The sequence below is a fragment of the Neoarius graeffei genome, chromosome 10, assembly GCF_027579695.1.
Source record: "Neoarius graeffei isolate fNeoGra1 chromosome 10, fNeoGra1.pri, whole genome shotgun sequence".
NCBI lineage: Eukaryota > Metazoa > Chordata > Actinopteri > Siluriformes > Ariidae > Neoarius > Neoarius graeffei.
This window is the reverse complement of record NC_083578.1, coordinates 38111863-38125025: the sequence shown is the minus strand read 5'-3', so window position 1 is coordinate 38125025 and position 13163 is coordinate 38111863. Positions and strand designations below refer to the sequence as shown.

At 41.2% G+C, this 13163-nt stretch overlaps 1 protein-coding gene across 2 annotated transcripts in view; it reads right to left on the bottom strand.

Moving 5' to 3' along the window:
• The window catches only part of zgc:63587 (uncharacterized protein LOC393431 homolog), an 83066-nt gene that overhangs the window by 51327 nt on the left and 18576 nt on the right, over positions 1 to 13163 (bottom strand). For both annotated transcript variants that reach the window (XM_060931768.1, XM_060931769.1), the window contains exons 2-4: positions 4748 to 4786; positions 4552 to 4651; positions 4384 to 4470 (exon numbers count right to left, since the gene is read on the bottom strand). In XM_060931768.1, the coding sequence (XP_060787751.1) occupies positions 4384 to 4470; positions 4552 to 4651; positions 4748 to 4786 (226 nt within the window). The remainder of the gene's footprint in view (positions 1 to 4383; positions 4471 to 4551; positions 4652 to 4747; positions 4787 to 13163) is intronic.

Sequence of the window (13163 nt, the reverse complement as noted above, 5' to 3'; positions counted from 1 at the left end):
TTAATAATTCAGAAGAAAAATGTTTCTCCTGACCGCTTCTCTTTATCAGTATGAGACCTCAGCCAAGTACGGAAATATCTTTTGGTACAAGAAGGTTTTTCGTCATTTTGAGAGTGCATTCTCAACACATTTTCAGGGCCTGGGGTCAGATTTATTAAAGTGTGCATAAGACAAGGACTAAACTTATGCTTAAAGTGCATATCACGGGTAAATTCAGGAGCAAGATCAATGTAATTCTCTTATTTTATATTAAACTTTGGTCAAATATCTATAACATTCTGCATTCTCTGCAATTTTTTTAACTTGCGCAATACCAGAAAAATTCAGTTGAAATCAAACCATTTGAGGCGAATTGGTCCGCCTCTGAAAAAACTTGGCATTTGGATTTCCCGGCAAACATTCATTTTTGTGACGTCGCGTGCGGGACGCCTCCCTCTGAATCCTACGTCAGCGCTGGTTTGTTTATGAGAAAACGACCTGGTGGTTTTCTGCAAATTTCTTCAACGTTATCGCGTAATTATTAAAATGGTTAACAGATGTATCGTAGGAGGGTGTAGCAACACCAGTCATGATGGGATTAGTATTCATCTTTTCCCAAAAGACCGGACAGTGAGAGAGAAATGGGAGCACTTGGTCTACACAGGCTGTGCACTGAAACCATGCAAAGCTCGCGCAGCCTGCTGGCGCTTCCGCAGGTAACGTCACGAATCTGGCTCCAGACTTGCTTGGGATTTTTCCAGACGCGTTTTGTTGTTTTATTTTTTTTCTGCTGTAGACAGATGGCCTTGTGCAAAATTACCCTTCTGGATCAGTGTGTAAAGGGACATACTTTTTTTTTTTTTTTAAATATAAAACGAAATTGGTCCAGAATATGCACTTTAAGGCCTGCTCGTATGCACAAGAAAACTGGCATTTAAAAATCACACATGCATACATACAGCTGGAAGCAATGGACATGGATAAATTATATTCGAATCCCATCCCAAATTAATTATAAATCAATGTGCTCATGCAGAGGCACATGCACTTGTATAAAGAAATGCCCTATGAACAAATCACCAGATATGGTAAACAACTTCCTTTTAAAAAGTACAGTACCCCTGCTCAAGGTATTGCCAAAAGGCCTACAAAGATGAACTCCACAGTCAATGAAGTAATTACGCTGTTGCATTAAGTAGAGCAAAACAAAATTTGCTTATTTGGTACTTTTACGAGGAGTCGGTCAAATAAATAAATAAATAAATAAATAAATAAGCATGTGATCTCCTTGACTTGTGAGTGACGGCAAAGCAAAATAGAAACCCGGATGTCGGCAAATATACAAGTGCGGGGTCAAGTGACATTCCATACAAAATATGGTCATGCTTGCGCAACTCTGTTTTTCCGCTGCTTTAAGCGTTCTTTTAGCTCTGCCATATCTTTGTGGTGTATACGGTTGTGGTCACAACAGTATTCGTGACCATGGCACGTTCCGATTTTTTAGAATTCCATCCGCGATGCGGAAAGACGGCGAGGAAACTCTGAGGCTTGGTATGGAGAGGAGACGTGCACGGCGGAACAACATTTAACAGAGGCTAAAACCAAAACAGCTCGTGTTTGCGGAAATCATTTTATCTCCGGTGAGATTCAAAAGCTTTCTCGATTATATCATGGAAGAATTTTATTTCGTGTTGCTAGAGTTTTGATATAAAAGGAGCATTCTCTTGTCGTGGTTCACTCGGCCGTTGGTATAATTTTAACACGTGTATTACTGTTTCACTTCTCGGAGCGCCAGCAAAATTATACGATAGAAACAATCCAGACTGGGTACCCGCTCAGAAAAGGGCTGCGTTTTGTCCAAAGGCAGACTTGATTTTTCGGCAGCCAAACCAGATAGAACACGATATCTGGGTACTCGATGGTCGGTAGAAGCGTTTTCTCTTCAGAAAAGTCTGACTTTTTTAAATAATATGGGTCAAAACCACACATCTATCTTTTCTTTGCATCGACAACTATTCGTTCGAACGTTCAAATAATACTGAGAAAATTCAGCATTGTTTACAGACACGCTTTCAGTGGCTGCCATCCCAGTTGCTTTGTATATCCACCATCATGGCGGATGCTCGTGACGTAGCGCATTTTGATAACGTAGTTGCAAGTCATCTATATGCTATGCATCATTTACCGGCCGTTACACCTTTTCTAGCACTAGTGGTTCTTGCATATGTATGGTCAGGAATGTGCGAAAATATACACACATCAGCAAAATATGATACATCCCACTCAATGCATAGAAAAGTGCATCTACGCTGTTTACACACAAGTATGTTCGCACAGTTGATAAATGAAGCTCCTGGACTTTAACCTCCAATTCTGATTCAAAAACCGTGGAGTTAAAGCTGTCAAAACAGCCTGTGTCTAAGCACATCTGGAACGACAGAGTCATTTATTGTAATGTTCAGTCAGGTTGGGGTACAGTGCCTTGCAAAAGTATTCATCCCCCTTGGTGTTTGTCCTGTTTTGTTGCATTACAAGCTGGAATTAAAATGGATTTTTGGGGGGTTAGCACCATTTGATTTACACAACATGCCTACCACTTTAAAGGTGCACATTGGGTTTTTTTCTTCATTGTGACACAAACAATAATTAAAAGATGAAAAAACAGAAGTCTGGAGTGTGCATCGGTATTCACCCCCCCAAAGTCAATACTTTATAGAGCCATCTTCTGCGACAATTACAGCTGCAAGTCTCTTAGGATATGACTCTATTAGCTTAGCACATCTAGCCACTGGTATTTTTGCCCATTCCTCAAGGCAAAACTGCCCCAACTCCTTCAAGTTAGATGGGTTGCGTTGGTGGACAGCAATCTTCATTATCCCACAGATTCTCAATTAGATTAAGGTCTGGGCTTTGATTAGGCCATTCCAAGACATTTAAAATGTTTCCCTTTAAATCACTCCAGTGAAGCTTTAGCAGTATGTTTAGGGTCATTGTCCTGCTGGACCATGAACCTTCATCCCAGTCTCAAACCTCTGGTTGACTCAAACAGGTTTTCCTCCAGAATTGCCCTGTATTTAGTGCCATCCATCTTTCCTTCAGTCCTGACCAACTTTCCTGGCCCTGCAGATGAAAAACATCCCCACAGCATCATGCTGCCACCACCATGCTTCATTGTAGGGATGGTGTTTTCAGGGTGGTGGGTTTGCGCCACATATGGCATTTCCCATGATGGACAAAAAGTTCAATTTTTGTCTCATTTGACCAGAGAATCTTCTTCCATGTGTTTGGGGAGTCTGCCACATGCTGTTGGGCAAACTCCAAACATGATTTTTTTTTTAAGCAATGACTTTTTTTCTGGCCGCTCTTCCAGAAAGCCCTACTCTGTAAAGTGTACGGCTTAAAGTGGTCCTATGGACAGATACTCCCATCTCCACTGTGGATCTTTGCAGCTCCTCCAGTGTTCTCTTTGGTGTCTTTGTTGCATCTCTGATTAATGGCCTCCTTGTGAGTTTTGGTGGGTGGTCTTCTCTTGTCAGGTTTGTAATGGTGCCATATTCTTTCCATTTTGCTATAATGGATTTAATGGTGCTCCCTGGGATATTCAAAGTTTGGGATTTTTTTTTATAACCCAACCCTGATCTATGCTTCTCCATAACTTTGTCTCTGACCTGTTTGGAGGCTCCTTGGTTTTCATGTTGCTTGCTTAGTAGTGTAGCAGAGTCAGGGTCCTTCCAGAACAGGTTGATTTATACAGACATCATGTGACACTAAGATCCACCTGTGTGCAGTCAATTAACTAATTATGTGACTTATGAAGAAGTGAATTGGTTGGACCAGCTCTTATTTAGGGGTTTCATATGAAAGGGAGTGAATACTTATGCACACTCCAGATTGCTGTTTTTTCATCTTGATTATTGTTTGTCACAATAAAACAACAATGTGCACCTTTAAAGTGGTAGGCATGTTGTGTAAATCAAATGGTGCTAACCCCCCAAAAATCCATTTTAATTCCAGCTTGTAATGCGACAAAACAGGACAAACACCAAGGGGGACGAATACTTTTGCAAGGCACTGTATGGGAGCTATGTGACCTGGCTAAAACAGAGTCATGTGGAGGAGTATGCTGATTAAAAGTGAGCTATTGTCTTGGAGTTTTAATATACGGCTGACTCCCTGGGAGACTTTAAGGGGCTTTTCTATTTGGGAGATCAAAATGAAAAACCTTCTGCATTCCACTTTAAGCACGTCTGTTTACAGAAGCTTCAGAAAGTCATTTATTCAGCATTATGTCATTATTTGTAGGAAAACATGGGGGGGGGGGGAAGCGAGAGAGAAAAACCAAAAGAAACATACATGCATGCATACATACATACAGGAACATTTAAGCCATGGACACAACAGTACCTGCTGCTCCAGGTATGTATCGTTCTGGATAGAGGTCAGTGAGGAACAGGCTGTTGATGAGGGTGGATTTACCCAGGCCAGATTCTCCTATAAAACAAAAGTTGTTCAGACAAACATAATAAACGCAACCCAATTATGTGTCTGAGAGTGTGTGTTTCTATCACTCACCTACTACCATCAGTGTAAACTCAAAGCCTTTCTTTACAGACTTCCTGTGTACCTGGTTCGGGAGGTTAGCAAAGCCCACATAACCGGCAGCCTCAGGGAACTACAAAAAAAAAAAAAAAAAAAGACAGAAATGGCGATAATCTTGCTTATAGGACAGCAAATAATTTATTGTGGGTGCTATTTTCTCATATCCTACCTTGCCTTTTTCTCCAGACTGCGACATGCCTGCAGCTACCTGTAAGGGGGAGGGGGGGAGAAAAATAAATACATTCAAGCCCTACTGTACACGCTTGAAATGATTGCACAGGATGAAAAACAAAAAAAAGGTTTTCCCTGAAACTTACTTTCATCTGTTTTTTTTTCACCTCTGACACAGTTCCATTCACTGACCGCTTCAGTTTTATCTTCACAGGCGTACAATATGCACAACATTGATGATATACAGTCACAGGATGATGTGGGGAGTGTGCAAGTGTATAAACAGAGGGCGAGAACAATACCATTTATCTTTGATCTTCCTGAAGACCTTTCTTCCATAAACAGCCCTACCCAGGCCAAGTGAACCAAGTCTAAGGAATGGCTGACTTAAATCAGATGTGCAAAGTAGGTTTCTGTAACACGTGGTCTTCTAAAATCTGTCACGCCAGTCATTCTATAATTTGTGGGACATTCCATGTCCGTTCATGAGGATTACATTGATTCTAACTACTTTCTTCAAAAACATATTTACTTTTTAACAGAAAGCAAACTGCTGAAAGTGTTAATGCCGACACTTTTCTGTTTCAGCCAGCGTCAACTTTTAACAGTCTGTGCTACAGGAGCTCTTCTGTGGGATTGGACCATATGGACTAACCTTCGTGCCCCATACCAATCAGTGAGCCTTCGACACCCATGACCCTGTCGCTGGTTCACCGGTTGTCCTTCCTTGGACCACACTGACCAATGCATACCGGAAACACCCCACAAGATGATGGAGATGCTCAGACCCAGTCACCTAGCCATCACAATTTGGCTCCTGTCAAAGTTGCTCAGATCCTCACGCTTGCCCATTTTTCCTGCTTCCAACACATCAACTTCAAGAACTGACTGTTCTCTTGCTGCCTAATATATCCCACCCCCTTGACAGGTGCCACTGTAATGAGATAAATGTTATTCACATCACTTGTCAGTGGTTTTAATGTTATGGCTAATCGACATGTATGCGCGTGTGTATATATCAAAATATAAAATGTGTCGTGCTACAGGATTTTTGCAGCTCAATAGCGCCCCTATGGGATACAGTGTTCCCCCTGGGCTCTGAAAAATGTTCTCTTCTTTCCTTGAAAATCAAGTCAAGGAAGTATTCCTCACTTTTTCTAATTATTCCCCCCCCCTTCATTTAGTCTGTATTCGACTAAATACAACTAAAAAAACTAAACTAAAAAAAAAAAAAAACCCTGGAAGTCTATGATTCAAATTCAGTAGCTTTTGGTCCACTAAACAAAAATAATTGGGTGTCGGGAAAATTCTCTTCATGACCTACACTTGAAAAATCTGAAAGGCAGTCTAGCTTTAAGCCTGAAAGCTTAAAAGCTCACACACTAAGAATCCAACCTTTTTTACATAAACCAGACCTGGATCAAAGGGACTAAGCTCAGGTAAAGGAGCAGTCTGAACAGGTTAAAGTGCATATCACGGGTAAATTCAGGAGTAAGATGAATGCAATTCTCCTATTTTATATTAAACTTTGATCAAATATCTGTCACATTTTGCACAATTTTTTTAACTTGCACAATACCAGAAAAATTCAGTTGAAATCAAGCCATTTGAGGCGAATTGGTCCGCCTCTGAAAAAACTTGCCATTTGGATTTCCCGGCAAACATCGATTTTCATGACATCATCTGCGGGACGCCTCCCTCTGAATCCTACATCAGCGCTGGTTTGTTTATGAGAAAACGACCTGGTGGTTTTCTGCAAATTTCTTCAATGTTATCGCGTAATTATTAAAATGGTTAACAGATGTATCGTAGGAGGGTGTAGCAACACCAGTCATGATGGGATTAGTACTCATCGTTTTCCAAAAGACCGGACAGTGAGAGAGAAATGGGAGCGCTTGGTCTACACAGACTGTGCACTGAAACCGTGCAAAGCTCGCGCAGCCTGCTGGCGCTTCCGCAGGTGACGTCACGAATCTGGCTCCAGACTCGCTTGGGATTTTTCCAGACGCGTTTTGTTATTTTATTTTTTTCTGCTGTAGACAGATGGCCTCGTGCAAAATTACCCTTCTGGATGAGTGTGTAAAGGTTCATACTTTTCATTATATAAAAAAAAAAAAAAACCACACGAAATTGGTCCAGAATATGCCCTTTAAGATCATATGATAAGGGAGGTTTAATGATCATCTCCTACTTTCTTCCTGTTAAAATTGAAGCGTTTAGATGATCAGTAGAGTGCATAGTAAAGCCACGGAGATGTTTTCAACATTGGAAAGTGGTCTACAATCTCAAAGTGAAAAATATTGGAAATGCTGTACTGTATGTGCCCCAAGTACATACGCGAGCGCGCGCGCACACACACACACCGAAGGAGGTCCTGTTATAGCTGGCTGCCATTAGTGAAAACAATAATGTGGATTTAGATTAATGAAGTGGCTCTTTTATTACCATGGTAATCACACAAAGCAGCTTCACATGAGGCACAGAATGAGAGCACAGACTTACACACACACACACTTGTATTATTCAAACTTGTGGGCATTATACTAATCTTATTACTCTAACATAGCGTGTATATCCACGTCTAAACATAAACTAGAACTGTGAGGAAACTCACTATAGAATCCCCCCACCCCCCGCTTTCGCCGCTTATGAGCCTGCCATCGTATATTGCCATATTTGAATTATCTCCCCTCTGAAACATTGGCCCGGGATTATTTTCCTTGATTATTTTCCTTGACCCTGCAATTGTGTAAAAAGTTTTATCAAAATCCATCAAACCGTTTAGGACGAGTTGCGCTTACAAAGCACGTGGACAGACAGGGTGATTCCTATATACACCCCAAACTTTGTTTGCAGGCGGTATAAATAAATCACCTTTTTATTCATAGCAGCCAAATGTCCTACACAAGAAACGTAAATCACATTTTCCTTACATTGTTGGGAATTTACACTTTCTACCCCAAATAACAGGTGACCACCAGCTGTGACCCGACTTAAAAGATTTGCAATTTCAATCATTAAGTCTAAAAGGGTTGTGAAGCTCTTAACCAAATTCCTGGTGAAGCTTTCCATTGAATAAGCCATGGAGAGCTGTGATGGGGAGCCACACATACAGTAAGCTCATTAAGGGAATTAGATCGACTGAAGGCACAGACAAGGGTTAGGAACAGGGACCGGTTTCCTAAATCAGCCAAAATCAGCGTGAGAGGTGAAATAACTGCACTCAGATTCTTAAAATATTATATCAAAAGTGACCGAGCTCTATGCAGGAGTCAAATATAGTGTCTTGCAAAAGTATTCATCCCTCTTGGTGTTAGTCCTGTTTTGTCGCATTACAAGCTGGAATTAAAATGGATTTTTGGGGGGTTAGCACCATTTGATTTGTTGTTCAAGATGAAAAAAAAAAACAAATCTGGGAGTGTGCATAGGCATCCCCCCCAGAAAAAAAGAAATTAAAAAAATAAATAAAGCCACCTTTTGTGACAATAACAGCTGCAAGTCTCTTGGGGTATGTCAGATTCTCAATTAGATTGAGGTCTGAGCTTTGATTAGACCATTCCAAGACATTTAAATGTTTCCCTTTAAACCATACCAGTGTAGCTTTAGCAGTATGTTTAGGGTCATTGTCCTGCTGGAACATGAACCTTCATCCCAGTCTCAAACCTCTGGCCGACTCAAACAGGTTTTCCTCCAGAACTGCCCTGTATTTAGTGCCATCCATCTTTCCTTCAGTCCTGACCAGCTTTCCTGTCCCTACAGATGACAAATATCCCCACAGCGTGATGCTGCCACCACCAGGCTTCATTATAGGGATGGTGTTCTCAGGGTGTTGAGTTTGCACCACACATGGCATTTCTCATGATGGCCAAAAAGATCAATTTTTGTCTCATTTGACCAGAGACCAAAGAGTTTTGGTGGGTGGCCTTCTCTTGTCAGATTTGTAGTGATTATATATTCTTTCCATTTTGCTATAATGGATTTAATGTTGCTCCCTGGGGTATTCAAAGTTATTCAAAGCAACATACTCAGAGCAGCCTGGGAAGCAGTTGGGGATTAGGTGCCTTGCTCAAGGGCACCTCAGCCATTCCTGCTGGTCCAAGGAATTGAACCAGCAACTTTTTGGTCCCAAAGCTGCTTCTCGAACCATTAGCCCATACCTTCCCCTAGTTTTATTGTCCCCAAATGACCTGTACAGTAACCCAGAAACCATATTGAATTGTGTGAGCGAACCAAGAGTACTGAACACGGACATATAGGAGACAGAATTTGTGCAGACTACTGACTGGTCAAAAGTAATCACAGATTTGTTCCAAAAAGCCATTTTAAACAAACATGCACTTTTTTACCAAACATTATAGTATTACAGCGATTGCCAACGTTTATTTCTTTTTGAAAATATATGTCCTTCTCCTTAGTAGCTTCAGAAGGCAATATCTATTTATCACATAACCCGGATCCTTCCCCCCCCCCAATTTATTTTGTACATAGTAAAGTTTCCTGCCGTCGTGCACGTTTCCATTTGGAGTGTACTACATGTCTGATAGAGCATTCAGCCCAAGAAATGTGTTACTCATTGTATTTTTTCCCAAATTTTAAAATGTTCCCTGACAAAAGTTTGCACTCAGCATTATTTTGATTTTCATAAAGAACATATTGCTACACTTGGAATCTTTTGGACTGTTTGTCACCATTAAACACAAACCAACAAAAATTGTGCCCGGAAAAAGCAGAGTGAGGGAGACAAACAATAGGAGGAAAAAAGCTATATACCTATTATTTCATCTTTTATGACTGATCAGGGGTGAGTTTCCCAAAAGCCTCTTAACTAGGAGAGTGTGTGTTCATTGTGAAGTGCGCTCTACCGTTTAACGATGATTTTTGCGCTACAATACTTTTGGGAAACCCACCCCTGACGATTACATGTTGAGTGCAGGATGAGTCTACTGCTTGTGGCCATCACTGGTCACCAACATACAAGTGCCAGGTGATAGATTCAAATGTATTACCAGAGAGTGTTAGATCACACAATACGTTTGCCTTCGCCGAGCTCACAAACTGCTGGCTTTGGGCCTGCTCAAACCACACAAAACCTGCGTCATGTATTAGATCATGAGTAGGTAGAACCTTAGCGAATTTAGTACCTTTTTAAAGACTCGGTAAACAGTTATCATTTCTGTCTAAATCTCACCAGTTCATATTTAATTTGGAAGAGTAAAAGTTGTTTAGACTGAGATTATGACTGCTGGTTATTCCTAAAGGAATAGGTCTAGCCCATATTACATGACAGTACCACTTACCCTCCAAAGAAAACATCAACCTTAAAAAAAAAAAAAAACCCACATACAGTGGTGTTTGAAAGTTTGTGAACCCTTTAGAATTTTCTATATTTCTGCACAGGGGCGCAGATAGGATTTTTGAACTGGAGGGGACTGAGCTGTCAGCAAATGATTCCATTTTGTGTGTAATATATATGTGTGTGTGTGTGTGTGTGTGTGTGTGTGTGTGTGTGTGTATATATATATATATATATATATATATATATATATATATATATATATATATATACACATACACTACCGTTCAAAAGTTTGGGGTCACTTTGAAATGTCCTTATTTTTGAAAGAAAAGCACTGTTCTTTTCAATGAAGATCACTTTAAACTAATCAGAAATCCACTCTATACATTGCTAATGTGGTAAATGACTATTCTAGCTGCAAATGTCTGGTTTTTGGTGCAATATCTCCATAGGTGTATAGAGGCCCATTTCCAGCAACTCTCACTCCAGTGTTCTAATGGTACAATGTGTTTGCTCATTGCCTCAGAAGGCTAATGGAGGATTAGAAAACCCTTGTACAATCATGTTAGCACAGCTGAAAACAGTTGAGCTCTTTAGAGAAGCTATAAAACTGACCTTCCTTTGAGCAGATTGAGTTTCTGGAGCATCACATTTGTGGGGTCGATTAAATGCTCAAAATGGCCAGAAAAATGTCTTGACTAGATTTTCTATTCATTTTACAACTTATGGTGGTGAATAAAAGTGTGACTTTTCATGGAAAACACAAAATTGTCTGGGTGACCCCAAACTTTTGAACGGTAGTGTATATACATGTTATTTCACCTCCCTCACTGCCATCACCAGGAACTACCTGCAGGCCAGGACAATGATAACATTTTAACATAGCCTATGGAAATCCAAAGTTTACACATTATCATCACGCACAGAAATTGCAAAACTAGTTTTAAAACCGCTAAGTTCCAACTGTTAAACATAGCGAGAGGCTGGGCTACGTGCGTGTGTGTAAAGTGTAAACCAGTGCATCCTGACTTTCTAACTATGCCTGTGTGTTGCGTGAGCGGCAGTCAGTCAACAACTCTTCGCAAAGTCTCCTTATGAAACAATATGCTCGCTGAAATTATGGCAGGGAACGCCAGATTAAACATTAAAACTGCCTTCTGAGCACTGTATCTACAGGCTGCCACCGAAAGAAGGAGGCTACCAGAAAGGCTTCTCTACTCCGTACGATTTTACTTTCACTACGACATTACTTTGAACAGACTATCAAAAAATTGCAAGGTGATATGATAAAGTAAGGCACAGTTTACTTACAGTCGTTGCTTTTTGAAAAAACGATGCAATCGTTTTCTGCCTTTTGGCACCCTTCATCATGCCGTGTTGGGGTCCTGAACTAGGAGGCGCTGTCCCCGATATGCCTGTCAAATTTGTTGTGGGTAACCAAAGCAACCAAGCTCGAGCTCGCAACCTGTGCAGTCTGCGCAGTTGCAACTATGTGTATGTATTTCGAGGACCACAATGGAAATAAGTATTTTTACTTTTTGTGTTATCCTCCGCAATATTTATATTTATATGTTCACGTTATGTATATGTTTCTATTGCGAAATAAATCAATCAAAAAAAATGTACTGCTGTGCACCTCAATAAACCGAATGGTAATTAGTCTTTTGATTTTTCCGTGAGGTTTGCCTTATGCAAAGAAAGACAGCATAGACGTTTTTTCCTCCCTATAAGTGTGTGTGTGTGTGTGGGGGGGGGGGACCGAACGAGGTGAATTTAAATCTGGGTGGGACGAATCCCCCCCGTCCCCCCCTCTATCTGCGCCCGTGTTTCTGCATAAATATGACCTAAAACATCATCAGATTTTCACACAAGTCCTAAAAGTAGATAAAGAGAACCCAGTTAAACAAATGAGACAAAAATATATGATACTTGGTCATTTATTTATTGAGGAAAAATGATCCAATATTACATATCTGAGTGGCAAAAGTATGCGAACCTTTGCTTTCAGTATCTGGTGTGACCCCCTTGTGCAGCAATAACTGCAACTAATGGCCCTTTTCCACTACCCTTTTTCAGCTCACTTCAGCTCGCTTCAGCTCGACACGGCTCGCATTTCGACTACCAAAAACCAGCACGACTCAGCTCGTTTCAGCCCTGCTTAGCCCCTAAAACTCGCACCGTTTTGGAGTGGGGCTGAAGCGAGCCAAACCGTGCCGACTGAGGCTGGGGGCGTGAGCAGACACTCCCCTGTGCACTGATTGGTGAGGAGGCGTGTCCTCACATGCCCACACGCCCCGCGAGCGCGCTGGGATCTGTAAACACCGTAAACCCGGAAGAAGGAGAATTACGAATTACGAGAATTTCTGAAGCCTTATGCGCCTCGCCTCATCTATACGCTCTTGCCAGTATCTGTTGGCGTTGTCGGTGACAACAAGCCACAGCACCAAGACCAGCAACACTAACGACTCCATGTCCTCCATGTTTATTGTTTACTATTCGGGTCGTGAGACTACCGCTTAAAAGATCACTGAATCAGTGACATACAGAGCATCGTGGACGAGTTCGCGGAGTGCAAGGCTCGACGTATGCCCTTCAAATAATGCGCGCAGTAGGCTATTGATGTTTTATTATGAGCCATGTACAGTATGTCGCCTAATGTTTTTTTGTTTCTGAGTTACATGTTCGTTTGAAGGACTTAATGTACAAAATAACATAGTTGCACCCCGTAGTGTTGAAATTGGTAAACACAGTGCATTCAGTGAGGTTTGCACCGCCCTCCTTTTATTTCTGACTCTTCCTGTCACCGTTGCAACCTCTGAGCGCTCATTCGTATGCCCTTCAAATAATGTGTGCAGTATAGGCTATTGATGTTTTATTATGAGCCATGTACAGTATCCTAATGTTTTTTGTTTCTGAGTTACATGTTCGTTTGAAGGACTTGATGTACTAAATAACATAGTTGCACCCGGTAGTGTTGAAATTGGTAAACACCGCAGTTGCGGACATTTTGTAGCCTAAAATGATGTTATGATAAGCTTTAATAAAGGGCCCGGTCATTTGCCCCGCCCCCGGCCCGGCTCTGACTTGTTCCGCCACTGTCACTGATGTCACTGTTTGC